The 17779-nt window shown below is 34.7% G+C and overlaps 1 protein-coding gene across 3 annotated transcripts; it reads left to right on the top strand.

Moving 5' to 3' along the window:
- Window positions 1–1382: 1382 nt before the first annotated feature.
- On the top strand, window positions 1383–17032 carry LOC123872379 (transmembrane protein 120 homolog). Of its 3 annotated transcripts, XM_045916612.1 has the most exons (9): window positions 1383–1623; window positions 2368–2486; window positions 5195–5368; window positions 5774–5866; window positions 7219–7436; window positions 7790–8013; window positions 9000–9089; window positions 14599–14739; window positions 16807–17032. In XM_045916612.1, the coding sequence occupies exons 1-9, from the start codon at window positions 1558–1560 to the stop codon at window positions 16849–16851; spliced, it is 1170 nt and encodes a 389-aa protein (XP_045772568.1). In that variant the 5' UTR covers window positions 1383–1557; the 3' UTR covers window positions 16852–17032. The 3 variants fall into 3 exon arrangements, 2 of the variants coding, with proteins under 2 accessions (XP_045772568.1, XP_045772569.1); XR_006797468.1 differs by lacking the exons at window positions 14599–14739; window positions 16807–17032 and adding an exon at window positions 9430–9635 and having other exon boundaries at window positions 1384–1623; window positions 9000–9200; XM_045916613.1 differs by lacking the exon at window positions 9000–9089 and having other exon boundaries at window positions 1385–1623.
- The last annotated feature ends 747 nt before the right edge of the window (window positions 17033–17779 follow it).

The raw sequence follows: 17779 nt of genomic DNA, 5'->3' as shown, positions 1-17779 counted from the left end.
GGTCGAGCCGAGCCGAACCATTGATTAGATAGGTATAAGCTATTATCTATATCTATTAAGGCAAGCCGAACCATTAAGATAGTATATTTACAAAAAAGGGCAATACGCGCAATTTAAAACCTAAAACCACGCGATTCCCTTCGAGAGAAATTTAAGGAAATAAGTATCCTTACAGCTCTAGCCTCTCAATATATTTACAACTAGCCGATGCCCGCAGCTTCGCCCGCATGGATTGGTCAGATCCCGTGCAGCATCAGGATTGAGGAGTTGGACTCCAAATTTTTTACGAAACAATGTCGCAAAGTTCCTCTATCGATTAAAAAAGAAATGACGCAAATCGGTTCAGAAATCTCGGAGATTTCGGTGTACATAGGTAGAAAAACACAACTCCCTTTTTGAAAGTCGGTTAAAAAAGTAGTCTATGTTACTCCCTGGTCAATTCTCTACTTGGCTGTGAAAATCCCGTCAAAATCGGTTCAGCCGTTCCCAAGATTAGCCTTTTCAAACAGACAGACAGACAGACAAAAATTTTAAAAACGTGTGATTCAGTTATAGTATCGTTCAAATAACCATATGACCTTAATATGTGGTAGTTATTTCGAAATTACAGACAGACACTCCAATTTTATTTATTAGTATAGATAACATAATTTTTGTAAGACAAAATATTCTTAGTTATGAGAATTGGCAATCTACATAACAGGCTGACTAGACACCGTGACAGGCTTGCGACTCCTACGCTCCGCCTCAGGAAGGTCCAAAAGTCATTTGTGGGAATGGTTATAATCTTTAACAAAATTCCGCAATCAATTTTGGACTTCCCTCTAGACAAGTTTAAAAAATCTATTAAAACTATGCTCCAGAGAAAAGCATAATATATTAAACGATTGAAGATTATGTAAATAAATGATAAAAGAGCGTGGATTTGACCTGCAATGCGCGGGACTTCAATGATACGTCATGGCATAATATTGTACCCATCGATGATTGTGCCTATATCAAATCTTTGAAAAAGCAACCGCCGAGTTTCTTGCTGGTTCTTCTCGGTAGGAAAGGCATTCTGAACCAGTGGTATATTATGATTATAGATGCTTTCGACGATTCAAAAGTACTTGTAAAAGTCTGATTGAATAAAAATATTTTGAATTTGAATTATTATAGTGACTGCGATTACTAATATTGGACCGCTATCGGCAAAATAGAATACATATTATTTTGCCAACAGCGGTCCTTTAGCACCAAGAAAATTGTATGTCTTTTTAGTATTTTATGTATGTTTAGCACAAATTACTAAACTGCCGCTACCGGCATATTAATATTTTCTGTGGCGTTGACAACTGCAGTGACATTCACGTGACATTGACAAATGACACTGACATATTGTGGAATGAATTATTATTCTTCATTTCCAATTTCCATTCCATTCTCCTTCATTTCATTTGCATTGAAATAAAATTGGTCTTTAGCCGCTACATTATCGCGATGAATAATCCTTTATTTGTATAAACTTTCTTTTAGAATATAATAAAAGTTTTTGAAATAGTTCATATATCATAAATGATGGATATCGATGAGTGTCTTAAGGAGTGGGAAGATTTACTTGCGGATTACAAACGCTTAGAGGTACTGTATTAGAATTTTAATATTCCTGGTTTTCTTTTTACCGTTTGCTCTTTTGGACTTTACCCAAAACAAAGAAAACACTGAAAGAGTACTACAGAATTTGAGTTAAAAATGAAATTAAAGCTTGGTTATAAACTGCTTATTCCACTAGTATTCCTAAAATCTAAATAGTCATTTCCTAATTTATTGCATTAAAATAATTTCAAATTCACTTTGTTTCAATTGAGACAAGTTTAATTTTGCTTCACAATAAATTAAATTATGTAATTATTATTTAAGTAGATAAAATTTAGAGTAATATACAATACTAGCTGATGCCCCGCGATTTCGTCCGCGTGGATTTAGATGTTCTTAAATTCAGTGGGAACTCTTTGATTTTCCGAGATAAAAAGCCTATGTCACTGTCCAGGTCTTCCACTATATCCATGTAAAAATCAGACCAATCTGTTGCTCTGTTGCGGCGTGATTGAAGAACAAACCAACAAAGAAACACACTTTCGTATTTCTAATATGGGTAATAGTCTGTGAGAGCCATAAAAGAAACTTGAACTGAATAAGCAACCTTATAAGTGGCTTAAAAATATGCATAATATTTGGTATAAATTGCCTTTATACACTATATTATTGTGTATGCATACCACTGATAATGATAAAACTAATTAGTTGTGGGTACTATTTAACATTCAGATGAAATGCATTTTCCTCGTAACTTGATTATGGTACTATAAATTGCACTTTTTGCAGACGGTAAATAAAGATTATGTAGCAAAGCTGGAAGAAGTTGGAGAATTGCAGGCATCATGTTTGAAGGAACTGAACCACCAAAGATACCGCATGTCAATAATAAATGGTGCACTGAAAAGGTCAGATATGTCACATACATATTGATTATTAAATGGAATTATCTTGATTGTACTCATTGAGTCTAATTAGACTGGTGCGCCTTCAACTTGCATTAGACGCATGCCTTGATTTGGCAGCATATTTCTATGCAAGGTGAAAGCGTCACTGCATTATACCAGTTATATGGCCAATGATAATAATTCATGAAGTTTGAAAACAGTTTTTGGTATTATATTTGTCCTTCTATTAATCAATCATATAATGGTAAGAGATTTCTTGGGATAAAGATTAGAGATGTGGGCTCCCAGATCCCTTTGCTTACAACATGAACTAGGAGTATGGTAATTCCACTCTAAAGTTTAATGATTAGGTAAGTGATAATAACTGGGAGCATTGGCTCAACATGCTCTTCAAGGCATGGAGAAAACAAATAAACCTATCTTAGTCATCCGTCCAGTTGCTGAATGTCTACATTGCTTAGCCAGGGCAATTGAATGATAATGCTGTCACAACTAAACCTCACATCCTTCAAAAACAGCTTGAATAACTTATATTACCTACTAGTCATATGAAAACTTTTTCTTCTTAATAAAATTATTTATTTTATTTTTAGCATAATTCAGTATTATAAATGTTTTAAATTCAAAGAAATATATGCAGTACTCTATAAGTTTTAGATATAGTGATAATTATAATATGATTATTTTTATTAAAATTTTAAGGATTTTGATAACTACTCATAAATTCATAATAAACCAAGCGTTATTTGATAAACTTTATGATATTCAGCAGACAGACAATAAAAGTCTAATCATATCCGCAATCAATGGTTTTAAACTTAAGCGGCTAGTTATCTTTAATGTCTAGATGTAGAAGTCTTGGTTGGTAACAAGTGTAAATTAAAAATTTTCAACACCCCCGACAAATCATTTTCAAATAAATAATTATGTATATCTAGGCAACGTCCATCTTGACAACTTGACATTTGTCAATTGACACTTGAATATTATGAACCTAAGGGTTATCTAACCTTCTTTTCTACAAGAAAACTAGAAAATAGCTGATAACTTTTAAACGGCTGAACCAATTTTTTTGGATTATAGCTAAGAACACTCTCGATCAAGCCACCTTTCAAACAAAAAAAACTAAATTAAAATCGGTTCATTCGTTTAGGCGCTACGATGCCACAGACAGATACACAGATACACAGATACACAGATACACAGATACACAGACACACAGATACACAGATACACACGTCAAACTTATAACACCCCTCTTTTTGGGTCGGGGGTTAAAAAATAAAAATGATTATATAGCAATGAGCTTTACAATGTCATGAATACCTACCTTTTGAACCCTCTTAGCTTTTCTTAGAAAATCTTCACTACAATATAAAAAGTTATAGCATTATGTCCTATATTTGTACTTTGTAGTATAACTATGTACTTTGTAGTACTCAATCGAAGTATTTATTGATATTTAGAGTACGGTGATCACATCATTGTGATAATATAAATCATACTTTAATAGACACAAATTGATAACACATCACACCCTAAAATAATAAATACTTAAGCAATAAAAAATCTTATCAGTGAGATTAGATAAATTATAGGGATATGACATTAAAGTCAAGTAAGCATCAGGTCAGTGTAAGATAACACTTGAGCCTTATCAGTACAGAGCTAGGTTAAAACTTAGGCATGCATAAACAGTTACTTAGAATTGTTTACCATACATCCATTCTATATAATGTATCTTTATTTGTTTGTCCCGTATGTCTTACTATACCATTACATCCGATTACGATGAAACTTTGTACAGTTGTTGTTAGGACTTGCTTTGTTTTGTGGTGATGTCTTCTCGACAAGCCAACGTATAGGCCTTGAGGCCTAACCTTCTCTCTCCTGTAATCTCACTGGCATGTATCTTGGGCTACCTGGATTATTTATTTCAACCCTTTTCAAAGTGGTCTGAGATCGCGCTTGTTCGGCACTGGCCTTGAGGTAGATAGCTAACTGGATTGGTCTCTTCATTGATGCTTGGTGTTAAATCTGGTTGAGGTGTCATATTCAGTGGATAGTGTCATATTCGATGGTTGCGGTGTGATGACCGATGCGTCGTCCTCTTCGTCGCAACTGATGCCTACGTTGGGAGGCGCCATTGATGCGGGACTAGGAATTCGAGGGGCAGAGGACCCCTGTCAAGATGACTTGTTTGGATTGGGACTAATCCGTGGAGGTATTGGCTTGCACTTGTGTCCAGTGAGAGCACATTTTTGCAGGCGAGATAGTGACGAACTCCCGACGTTACCTTAATATAGTAGGGGAGCGTCATATCCAATGGGTAGAGTGTCATACTGTGGGTAGAGTGTCATATTCCGATGCGTTGACCTATTCGTCGCAAGTGATGCTTTACATTTGAGGCGCCATTGATGCGAGACTAGGAACTCACGGGACAGAGGACGCCCGTCAAGTTGTCTAGAGAGGACGCCCGTCAAATGTCTAGAGAACACCTGTCAAGTTTTCTATACTCTAGACAACTTGACAGCTTCAACGGGCTTCCTCTAGAGTCTAGAGGGAGCCCATCAAATTATCTCACTTGGAAAGGGACTACGTCATGAAGATGTTGCACGCACTTGTGTCCGCGCGAGCGAACATAGTGCATGCAAGATGTTGAACAAACTCCTCCATATTACCATACAAAATTGTCTGTCTCTTTCTAGGATGGAAAAGAAAGGTGTAACGAAAGACGAACGCGTGGCAAACTTAGAAAAGGAAATTATGAAAAGGAAAGCAATGCTACACGAAATTGAGACGACACTCCCAAAACAAAACGGTCTATACCTGAGAATCATACTAGGCAACGTCAATGTGTCCATTCTTAATAAAAACGACAAGTAAGAAACTTTTTAGATACAGTCTACAATTTCTCTCAGGGAATCAACACAATAAATAGTTTAACTAGAACAATAAATAGTTTAACTAGAACAATACATATGTCTTCATATTAATTGAAGGATTTTTTGTGTACTTACTACTTATAGTACAATTGAAAAGGATTTTTCGCTTTTTACTTCTTAGCCGCCAAAAATATTGAATCGAATTTTAGCCCTCATTTACCTAAGAATTGGAAATAAATATTTTGGTATCTTCTGTCTACGAGTACCGATAAAGTACTTAGGCAGGCAAGGTACAATAAGGTTTCAAAACTGAAAAGTACAATACATACCTATAATTCAACTGAAACGATATCATATCTTTTTTCACTGTATTTTTTTATAATTCCATGTTTTATCTTACAGATTTAAGTATAAGGATGAATATGAAAAATTTAAGCTAATCCTCAGCGCAATCGCGTTCGTCCTTGCTGTTGCCAACTTATTTATAGATTTTAGGTAAGTTGAAATACATGATACATTAATACGGAACTGTATGATACGGGTTTGTAGGAGGCTCTCAGCCTCGCACTAAGATAGATCTATACAGCGTACTTGGACTTTGCTTCGACTTTACTAAGGTTGGCATCTATAGAGCGCACTTTGATTTTGCTCAGACTCAAGGTTCAAACAAGATACCGCTGGCATAAATCTGTCTCGCTTTAACTGAAACTTAAATCTGAGCCTAGTCAAATGTATATAGATCTCGGCATTAGAGTTAAAACAAGACAGATTTATGTAAAGAACACACATTTGTCTCGTTTTAAAATCTTTAGTTTGAGCAAAGTCAACACTCTATAGATCTCAGCCTAAGGGTCGTCACAAACGGGCCTCTTGCCACGGATAATTGCTGGGGATTTAAATTCAGACGCGACTTTCAAGGGGTGGTGGTGTGGGACTGACACTATACTCTATCTACGGAAAGAAGCTAGTATAGGGCTCTCTCTGTTACGTAATCCCATACAAATGAAAGAAACAAAAATCTCAGTGGACGTTAACCATTTTGAGTCTCTATTATACAATAATGAAGGTCTGACTTTCACAGGCTCTTGCTCTTAGTCAAAAGTTTTGAAGACTAAAGGTTAGAGTTTTATTTGGCCTAGAGTTAATATTAAAACTAGGTAGATACCTATAGTAAGTACTAACAAAATAAGCATCAAATAATGAAAATTGCTAGATTGAATAAGTTTCTATAGAAATCATTTTCAGTGTCCATAAATATGTTAGCAATTCCATTCAGTAGGTATATAATCTTATAGGGGAATAATAATATAGCAACTTACATGCATTATGTACGCGATTATCATAATATTGTTTGCGTCAGTACGCTTGTGAAAAAGCAAAATGTATTTATGCAGTTTCATATTTTTTGTTAAACAAATGACGTAACTTTGACGTCATTGCACTAATGGCGTCACTCTACTTTCGGGATTTGGCAATTGATTCGTGATAATAGGGATGATGACAGACAGACAAGTAGTGATTCTACAAGGGTTTCGTTTTTCCTTTTGAGGTATGGAACCCTAAAAAATTAAGATTCTTTGAAGGTACTAAAAAATACACGTGATAGGGGGGGGAGGGTGTAGTCTTAAACCTCACCATGTATCACTAAGGGTAGGGGGGGTTAAAAATGCCAAAAAAACATCATGTGATTAATGGACGGCCCCATACAGGCTGATGGAATAAAACGGATTGGAAATAGACATTCCCGACTACATACTACTCGGTCCCCGCCTTTAATTCATCCACTTCCCACTAACCTCATAAGATCCAGCAGATTGGAGCCTAGCCTAATTGTGTAACTTTTTCAGGCCATTACAACTGATACTGATATTCCTCCTGGTATGGTACTACTGCACGCTAACGATTAGGGAGAGCATCCTGAAGGTGAACGGCTCCCGCATCAAGGGCTGGTGGCGGTTACACCACTTCATCTCCACAGTGGTAGCCGGGATCCTGCTCATTTGGCCGCAGAACGAGCCGTGGGACGAGTTCAGGCATACATTCATGTGGTTTATTGCTTATATAAGTAAGTGTAAAAATTTAGTTTTTTAGGGTTCCGTTTCTCAAAAAGAATAAAGGAACCCTTATACCTTCACTTCGCTGCCTGTCCATCTGTCTGTCGTGTCAGTCAAGACCCGTAATTTTTGGATTTGAAACCTTATATGGAAAAAAGGAATTAAAACCTATAGGGTACTTCCCGTTGAACAAGAATCGTGTTTGGGAGATAGCTGTTGTATAAAGCGAGGGTCACTGAGTGCATAAAGTTCTTAATAATTTAAAATGGCAGATTTTACGGGCTTTATTGCGCGGTCTGAAAAAGTGCACGTTTCGCAGCATACTCGGGGTTTTTTGAAAACTGTCAAAATGTCTTGTTTCCAGGTGTAGTACAATACATGCAGTTTAGATACCAAAGCGGCGTCCTATACAGGCTGAAAGCCTTAGGCGCTAGACATAACATGGACATCACGATCGAAGGCTTCCACTCGTGGATGTGGCGCGGCCTTTCCTATCTGTTGCCATTCCTATTCGGAGGCTATGTGTTCCAGCTTTACATTGCCTATACGCTGTACCATATTAGCTATCACCCCGAGGCCACTTGGCAGGTATGTAAACCAAAACAATCTTTACATACTTTAATAAAATAATTAATACAGGGTCACCAGAACGCTAGCCAAAACTTAGCGTTATTATACTATAGTTATTATACTACCTTAACACAATCCAATGCTAATAAGCATTTGCCTTATCTTATAGTTTTAGTGATTTAGTATTTTTCAAACCCGCATTGTATAGCGTGCAAAACTGGGGTCAAAGCCCCACCTACGACGCGGCATTGACTTCGAGTAGCCTATTTACGGAACATTCATTGACCTCTAGCGTCAGTCAGATGTTTTATTTGCAATATATTGTGAACTTTTAAAAATACGGGTTTTTTTTATTTTCGTGATTTTTTTTATGGTATCTTATCAGTAATTATCACTATCACCTGTCTTTGTTTTTGCTAGCCTTCTGGTTACATCCACATAGTTCTTGCATTTCACAAGGGCTCATGCTTGTGTTTAAGTGGTTTCGGTATACGTAAAGTAAATGTGTCCGTATGCGAGCGCTTGCTCGCATCTGATTGGTCCGATAGACACTTACGCAATATGCTTGTTCACGACGTAACCACAAGTTCACGCGCACTTGTCAATAGCAAGAACTGCAATACATTACGTATGATAGAGTATAGGATTGTGTCCCATAAATATTTTTAGATTAAAATATAACATCGCAGGACTAGCATGATCACTACTAAAACACTATAATATTTAATATCCCCGATTTTGTCTATTATACTATTATTTCCAGTTAATTTTTAGCTATTTTATCGACGCCTGTATTCCGCGGTCATGCTAGGCAGCAATTTTACGTATTTATTTTTAGATAAAGATGTGACTAAGACTAGCATGATCACTACAAAACACTATAATATCCCGAATTTTATTGATGATATTATTTCCAGTCAGTCATTTTAGCTATTTTTATCGACTCCCGTTCGGTGGTCATGCTAGGCAGCATTTTTACGTATTTCTATTACCAAACGAAACAGGTGGCAGCGTTAAGTTTTTCGTTCCTGCTAATCGGCATCGGAAACACGGCGACGACTCTCATAGTGATCCCACAGAAGCTCAGCGAACAGGTAGTCAGCTGAGGATCGCTGTACGCACTACAAACGCACGTATACGCACGAATCGGTGTTGCAAATATATCGCTAAGGTGATCTAGTAGACTTGTAGTAGTACAAACGTAAATCTATAATGTATACCTGGATTGCTTACTCGTAATACCTACCTGCTTGAAGCAAAACCTACTTATCGCTATCCCGCTTCGACTGCCAAGCGAGAGCGAGAGATCGTATCCCACTTGGGTCCGATCTCTCTCTCTAATCGGTTAGACGAAATGGGATAACGATAAGTGGGTATTTGCTTCAAGTATCGGAAGTAAACTCTCCTTTACTTCTACTTCATGAGTACAAATATCTGATCCGCCCCGGCTTCATTCGGTGCGGGCGTGCGAAAGAGAAAGCGCGATGTTCTTACTGCCCAACCCTTTTTGCTTTTCTTTCATGATTTCATGGCTGAAACCTGGCGGAAACAACAACGTTTGTATACCACGCACTCTACTCCCATGTAAAGAAGTTAGTACCTATAGGGCTCTCTCTGTTACGTAAACCCACACAAATGACGTGGCCAACCCAATCACAAACATGTTTTCAAAAAACATTCGAAATTCAATTCGAAAATGTTTTCAAAAACATTTGAAATTCAATTCGCAAATGTTTTCAAAAACATTCGAAATTCAATTCGAAAATGTTTTCAAAAACATTTGAAATTCAATTCGCAAATGTTTTCAAAAACATTCGAAATTCAATTCGAAATCATAGTTTGATTGGTTAGTGCCTCAAAATGATTAAAGCCACTGAGTTTTTTGTCATTTAATCAGTCCAGTATGGGATTACGTAACAGTCAGAGCTCTATGCTAACGTCTCTCCGTGTGGAAAGAGTAAACATGGGTCATTCCGAACAAAAATCCTTTTCTATGAAGCTATTAAAATCAGTTTAATCGATCAAGTAATATTCAAGGTATCCAGTTAAAAGCAAAAGAGAATTGCGGCCCGCAAAATTTTTTGTTCGAAATGACTCGTTTAGTGAGTAGGGCGGTACATAAAGATCGTTGGACAGATGTGTTTCATATCCTAGCGTTTGGGTAGAATGCCAAATAATACCATTAATTAGCAAGTCAAAACTAACATACCTACTACTGTGTCGCCTTAGCGAAAATGCTTGTAAATACTAGCTTAATGATTCCATGGAGTAGAATGGCGTTGTTTTTTGATTATTTAGGGTTGATCAAATTAAAATGTGTAATTTATTTCTAAATATTTATGTCCTAAAAAATGCGTTCGAGTGCAAACAATTCTAATTATGCTCTATCCACGGAAACAGGTTAGTAGGTATAGGTCTCTCTCTGTTACGTAATCACATACAAATGACACAGAGAAAAATCTCAGAGGGCGTGATTGTTTTGAGTTGGCAACTCAAAATACAAGTCACAAACGAAACTATATCTTCTTTTCTTTTTTTTTTATTCACTATAGGCAAGTGCTTGACCATAATCAAACCTGATGGAAAGTAATGATGTGGTCTAAGATGGGACGCGTTTACCTACAAGGTGCCTATTCACTCTTGTTTTAAAAAAACCCGGATAGAATAGAATCTTTGAGTAGAATTCTAAATTTTGAAAACATTTTGAATTGAATTTCGATAGTTTTTTGAAAACATTTTCCAATTAAATTTCGAATGGTTTGTGTAACATTTTCGAATTGAATTTCGAATATTTTCTCTATATCATTTGTATGGAATTACGTAACAGAGAGAGCGCTATACTGACTTCTTTCCGTGGTCAGCGTTATAGTTTACTAAACGATGTTTATTTTCAATTAGTAACTCGTACTAATAATTTTTTTCAATAATTAGAAGTATTAAACACTATAAAATATATAGTACTTACATGAAAGAGTTTTTAACGTTTTTAAGTAGTTTGGAGACTTGTTATATAACAACGTTAAGCACTGTGGACGTGTTATATAACAAAGTTTTATAACATGTTTCATGGTCTAGACTCACCTTAATAAATTCCATTCCACTCCCTGGAATAACAAAAATGATATGGATGTGTACTGAGGATGTTATTTCTTATACATGTAGCGATTTTATACATTATTTATATTTTATTAGTTTAACGCTGTGCTGGTTCTCGAATTAGATATTCGGATGTTTAAGATCTTAGTTCCAAAAATATGTAGGTATTTACAGTTTTGCAAAGTAAACGGATTAAGTGTGCAATCCTAGTAAAGAATGCATTTTGTAGTTTTTCGGTTGTATTAGCATTTTATTTAGTTGAAATATGTGCTTATTCGGTAATACACAAATCCCTACGAACTGAATTAACAATTCTAAGGTTCTATGTAGTATATGCTCCAGAGTACGCTTTATAGGTCTCATTCATAAACTAGTGTTATATTCTTCGCAATGTGATCTGCCATAAAGTCAGCACTACATTTAGACCTACCAATTTAGTTCGGTGTAGAGAATTTATGTATAACAGAATAGCCATCATCACTAAGTTATTGTGGATTAGTAAACGATACCAATAGGAAACTACCAAGTAAAATAATCTAGGTTTACACGGGACACGGGAAGTTTCTGTGCATCTAAATTTTATTCTGCATGATCTGTAGCTTTTAGAATTGTGTACTTTGCTGTACTATAACAAGGCTTTAAATATTGCTGGTAAAAATATTGTCGCGTATTGATATATGAGTGTAAACCTAGCTTTAGTACTTTCCAAGGGAAGTAGCTTACTTGACACTATTATTTTTAACATAAAAATTAAAATATTTAAAAATCTATTATAAACTTCGAAAGAAACAAAATGTATGTCAAGTGGGTCACTATCCCACGACTTATGTCATAGTATCACAAAGAATCTTAAAGAATCTCTTATGTGTGTTGTGAATTTTCTTATTTCTGTATATTTTACTTAAAGCAACTAGGCGCACTTTCTATTTTCTACTACTAATACTTAATTCGCAAGTTTTCGGTTTAAGTACCTATTAGTGAATTTATATTATTTATATTGTTTGTTAAAACAACTACCTATTTATTGTAGTGAAAATATTTGGTTATTTTTAAGGTTTACTCTGCCTTATTTTTCTATTTAGCTTTAAAATTAATTTTGATGAAAAATTGTAACTTGATTTACTTAAATATACAATTAATTAGAATCCTAAAAAGACGCACGCGCATCGGAATACGACTTAAACGTTAAAACCAAGTGTCCACTTTCAATGAAATTTGCAGAAGTCGGCTCTAGCAAGTCAGTTATGCTGTTTTATAGAAAGCCTTTTTCTAGTATTTTTTTTCGTTGGATTGTACCTTCCGCAAGTTTTATTGCCGGTGGACACTTGGCCTAACAAATAGATTTTAGTGCCAATTCACTTTAGACAAATCCAAAAATTAATCGGCTGGTCTATAAATCTATAACAGTGGCATCTTTTCCACAGAAATTATAAAAATGATTTTGACCTGTCACTTTAGATAAGTTAGAAAATTTGTGTAGGTACAGCCGGATTAGAGCCATTTTTTAAAATTTATAGATACTAAAAGAAATTCAAACACCTGACTAGATCTTTACTTATAAAAATTTACTTACTACAAGGCACGAAAAAACATGCTTGAAATTGAAAGCTGTATTTATTATATGGCTTTAATAAGCGTCAAATATATGAACGAAATATGTATAAGTAGTGTGTTTATTTTTATTATTGAGAGCATGAAAGTACCAAATCAAATTATCGAACTACCCAAAGAACCCAGAAATATGTTCTGGTTACAAAAGACGTCCTAAAATCAGAACGTTTTATAACTATTCTTGTAATTTAATATGAGATTGCGGGTAACTTTTCTCTCCCAACAGTTTCATCTCTGAAATCCCACGTCTAGTCTACAGCTTCGGGGTAATTTACTTGATGTGAGAGACAAAAAAGCGTACATAACAATACACTCTCGTCTTTTATAATATAGTGATTTTTGCCAAAAAAGTTGGCGTACCTTCGCTTGACATACACAATTAGATAATATTATGTTAACTTTTTATTGTAAAGCTTCCATATGTTTGCATTTATAGACAATGATAACTATTTATTATGTTTCTAATTATTGAATATATAATTTTACTTAGGACTACAGTCAAAAAATATGTAGGCTACGTCACAATATGTATGTTTTTATAACAACTAGTCCAAATTAACATCGAATTTATTACAATTAACTGTAATAATAAACCCGCAGTTATATAATAATGATTGAATGTAAAAGTTTACATTAAAATATTTGCGTTTTGACATATCTATAATATTGTTCAGAACATCTATAATTGTGCGTCCAGAGTGTACAACATGTTTCATGGTTTTCTATATATATTTAGTAGTGTGGACAAAAGATACGTAATTATCTAAACGCGCGTTAGTTTTATTAAATAAGTAACTTTGTAAATTGTTATCCCTTCCTTGCAGATAATGTTACATAAAGCGAACGTGTTATATAACAGGTACTATTAGAATCTTATAAATATTTTTCAAAGATCTACTCGGAATAGTTAACTAGAATATCTTATATCAACTAATTGTATACAACTAGGTTGTTATGGGCAAGGAAAATTTTAAAGCTGGGTCCAATTTTATAGTGTATTGATAAACTATACGGCATGGCAGCCATAGCCTGATGAATGTGTTTATGATAGTGAGATACTTGTTCTGTCATTATTTTTCTTTATTAGTAACTAGCTGTATCGCCCCGGCTTAGCATAGGTAGTCGTAGTCTTACCTAATAAGCAAAAAAATGCGATAAAGTAAACAAATTACTTGTAATTATTTTTTCATATAATTTTCATACATTTAATACATATACGTATTTGTCGTACCTACACTTAGGTGTTTTGACAAGATATGAATGTTTACCAACATGTAAAGTATATAATACTGTAGTTTTAAAAGTAACATGTACTGGATTACTTAATGAGTAATGACCTAGTATACTTGTGTAAAGCACTTTGTCCTATCTATCAAAGCACATAGAAACAAATACGCTTACAAAGCAAAATTTACATGCGAATATGTTATATAACATAATTAGTATGTTATGTAACATGTTTTTACGCGAAGTCTATGATCGGGGCGCACCACTGTTTATAATAAATAATTATTATAAAAAAACTAATAATGATGAATTAAAGTTGTTAAATCTTAACTTAAAACATACTGAGCATCTCAAGTCAAAACAATTATTACAATGTGTTAAAATATGTACCTACCTACTTATCTAATATTGCAACGTAATATCACTTCAACAGCTAGTCATAATTAATTTATTTCATTTGATGTTTAATTACACTATTCACCAAGATCTGATTAATTAGCTTGTACTTAATACCTTGTACCACAATTATAATTTTGTATAATTTTGCGTGATGTAATCTTTGGTATTTATATTTTGCTGAATAATAAAATTTGTTTTTTCAGTTGCTCGATGTTGTTTGTTTTTAATTTTTTTTAATATTTTGTTTTTTATATTTGCGCTGTTTGACAGGTCTCGTACCTGGCGGTTTTGTTTCTTATTTTGCACTCCTGCAACATGTACACGATACTCCGAACGTTGCGCAAGAAAATGCAGGGCGAACGGAAACTGATCTACAAATTGCGCGCAATTGCTCATCGCCTCACCGTCTTGGTACGTGTCCGCTGCATTAAGGCTGCATTTCCACCAGGGGTGTGCCAAAATGCATAGCGAGGCTAGGATCGCCTTATATTCATTGCATTACCACCAGAGCTAATAGAGTAAGATCTCGGAACCGACCTTAGTTATTTTCTGGCAAATAAAGTGTGTGGGATAGAGTAATATTAACGTACGCATCTAAGCTTGTGCCGAAGGTCAATTTAGAGCTAGCCCGCACAGCGAATAAAAATCGCACGATTTTTTTTTCGCTATTATGTAACACTTGTTATCATATATTATACCTAAGAGACGCCTGCACTGCGATTTAAAATTCGCGCGGAAAAAATCCGATTATTAACACTAAGATTGAAATCTATAGAGCGTACTTTGACTTTGCTTACACTTAAGTTTCAGTTAAAACGAGACAGATTTATGCCAGCGGTATAACGCAGTCTCGTGTTAACAGTGTCTTAAGTCTGAGCTAAGTCAAAGTGCGCTCTATAGATCTCCGCCTAAGACTACTCTATCCCACACATTTTGTTTCTAAGAAAATAAGTACTTACCTAAAATCTACTACTGTTATCTTGGATCATAAGATTAGGCAAATTATTGTGCTATGCTCTGATACATGATAGGTACATCCCAGGTGGAAAGGCAGTTTTATTCTACATCTATCGTATACGTATATTCGATAAAGGGAATACACAAGGTTATTTATTGTGCAAGGATCTAAAAAATCACATAGAACTTTACAAGACTAGTATGGGTTTCTTCGTGGAGAACGATCAGTGTCTAGAATTCAATACTTGGATAATGAATTCTTAAATTATTCATACTTGAACAACGAGCACAAATTTTTTTAGACTAAAACTTTTAAATGCCAAAAGGCGTGGGAAAAGTAGGTGCTTCTTATATTGTATTATTTTTTGTGTTGTACTTGTAGCTTTATATGTGTTAGTTTACTACACGTAAGCTTCTGTTTATACAAGTTGCTTAGGAGTTCAGAAAATAGCTGTTCTGCTTAAATATAAAGCCTTTTTTTGAACTCTATTGCTGGGTTTATGTTGATCATCAATGCAATCACCTACATAAAAAAAAGTTAGGACACGAGCTACCATAAATGAAGCTCGTTCGAAGAATAGCACTCGGCATCTTTTCTTACAACAGAAGCCGATTGTTGTCTAGCTTTTTTATTCAAGTCTGTAGTTTCACCAGTCACTTGGCATACTCATATTTGTTGCATGGATAGAATTTAATAGCAAAGGTAAGTGTATTCGTCCTTCATACCTACTCCTTATGAATATCATTCTACTGTCATTATTTTAAATACTTAAGTAATACATTTATGAAATACTAGCCGATGCCCGCGACTTCATCCACGTGGATTTAGGCTTTTAAAATCCCATGGGAATTCTTTGATTTCCAGAGATAAAAGTAGCCTATACAGTTAATACAGTATACACCTCTCCAGGCTATAGGTACCCATGCAAAAAATCACGTCGATCCATTGCGACGTGATTGAAGGACAAACCAACAAACAAACACACTTCTGCATTTATAATAGGGGTAGTGAATAGTGATGATTGTAATTCCACCGAATCGCATCAATCCACACAGTGACAAAAGATCGTGCCTTCAGGTTCAAAATGTTGAATTTGCAAAATGTTGACCTAAAAAAGACTTGCCATCAAGGTTGTCAGTTTTAGACAATTTTTGTGACTGGGTATACCTTAAAAACTAAACGAGAGATGAATATTCGGGGGTGGGGGAGGTTGGGGTGCCTGTACCAGGCAAAGATCAATTATTTGGTAATAGTTCTTGCATTTATCAAATTTTTTGTGAATATTCAACACAACTCCGAAATTCAACATTTTGAAGAGGTCTGTCTAGCTGTGAATCTTTATCGGATGAGACGACATCTCCATAATATTACACCTTTATTCTATACTGCATTTTTTAACTTTATCATGCTTATTAATTTTACTTCCATTACTTACTGATATTGGGATATCGATTATTTCTTACACTAGATAAGTTATTCGTGTTTAAATAAACCAGTCTGAGATATTTTAATAATTACAGGATCAAAAATGGAGGCAGAATAAAGTGGAAGCAAAAACTTCGTAAGAATGGTGGTGGTTAGAGCATGAGACTATCTGATGAGATATTAATCATTTTCCCGATTAATCACTATTATAGAACTATTTATATTTTCGTATAACATTTGGACTATCTATGGACTATGTTAAATGTAATGTTGACGATGTAAATATATTTGGTTAATGACATTAAAAATAATAACAACTTCTATTATTTTTCTTATCAGCCATTTAATAAACTGTTTATTTACATTAAAAAAAGAAAGATAAATAACTTAGGAACAATATTATTAAATTGTAACAACGCAATACTTACTTCCACGTATGTATTACATATGATGTAATATTATGTATTTACTACATACAAACACACTATGTACATTATACATTCACTTTTGCACTATAAAAATTCTGTTTTATATTATGAAAACTTTTTAAACGCAAAATAATATTCTAGTAAATCATCAATGTTGTTTTTGGACTGCCTTTACTAGCGAATATTGAGCACTTTACGTTTGCATAGACATTTTGAAGATTTTAGTACCTCGAGTACAACCAAAATACGCCGAAAATCCCAGAACACACTGGTCAATAAACTTTTCGAAAATCAGTGGGGCGTCTGGGGCCATAAAAAGTAAATTATGTACATTTCTTCAGACAGTAAATTATTATTTTTCAAAGTATTACTAACACTAGTTTTAAAGTAGGTATCATCTTAAGCTAAATACATTGGCCCAAGGCTGCACTAGTCGGGCCGATGGGCCTTAGGCCAAAATTAAGGGTATCCGTTGGCGTATATTCATTAAACTTTGTCTGACGACAAATTCGCCAAGTGCCCCTGTACAATGACATATTATGTACTTTCAACTATGTACAATGACATCTGCACTTTCAACTAGTTGAGTTTCAGTCCATACGCAGCCCGAAAGCTGCATTTACACATTCGCATGAGAAGG

The sequence above is a fragment of the Maniola jurtina genome, chromosome 15 (assembly GCF_905333055.1).
Source record: "Maniola jurtina chromosome 15, ilManJurt1.1, whole genome shotgun sequence".
Classification (NCBI taxonomy): Eukaryota; Metazoa; Arthropoda; class Insecta; order Lepidoptera; family Nymphalidae; genus Maniola; species Maniola jurtina.
The sequence above is the reverse complement of the archived record's forward strand: the minus strand, read 5'-3'. Positions and strand labels throughout refer to the sequence as shown.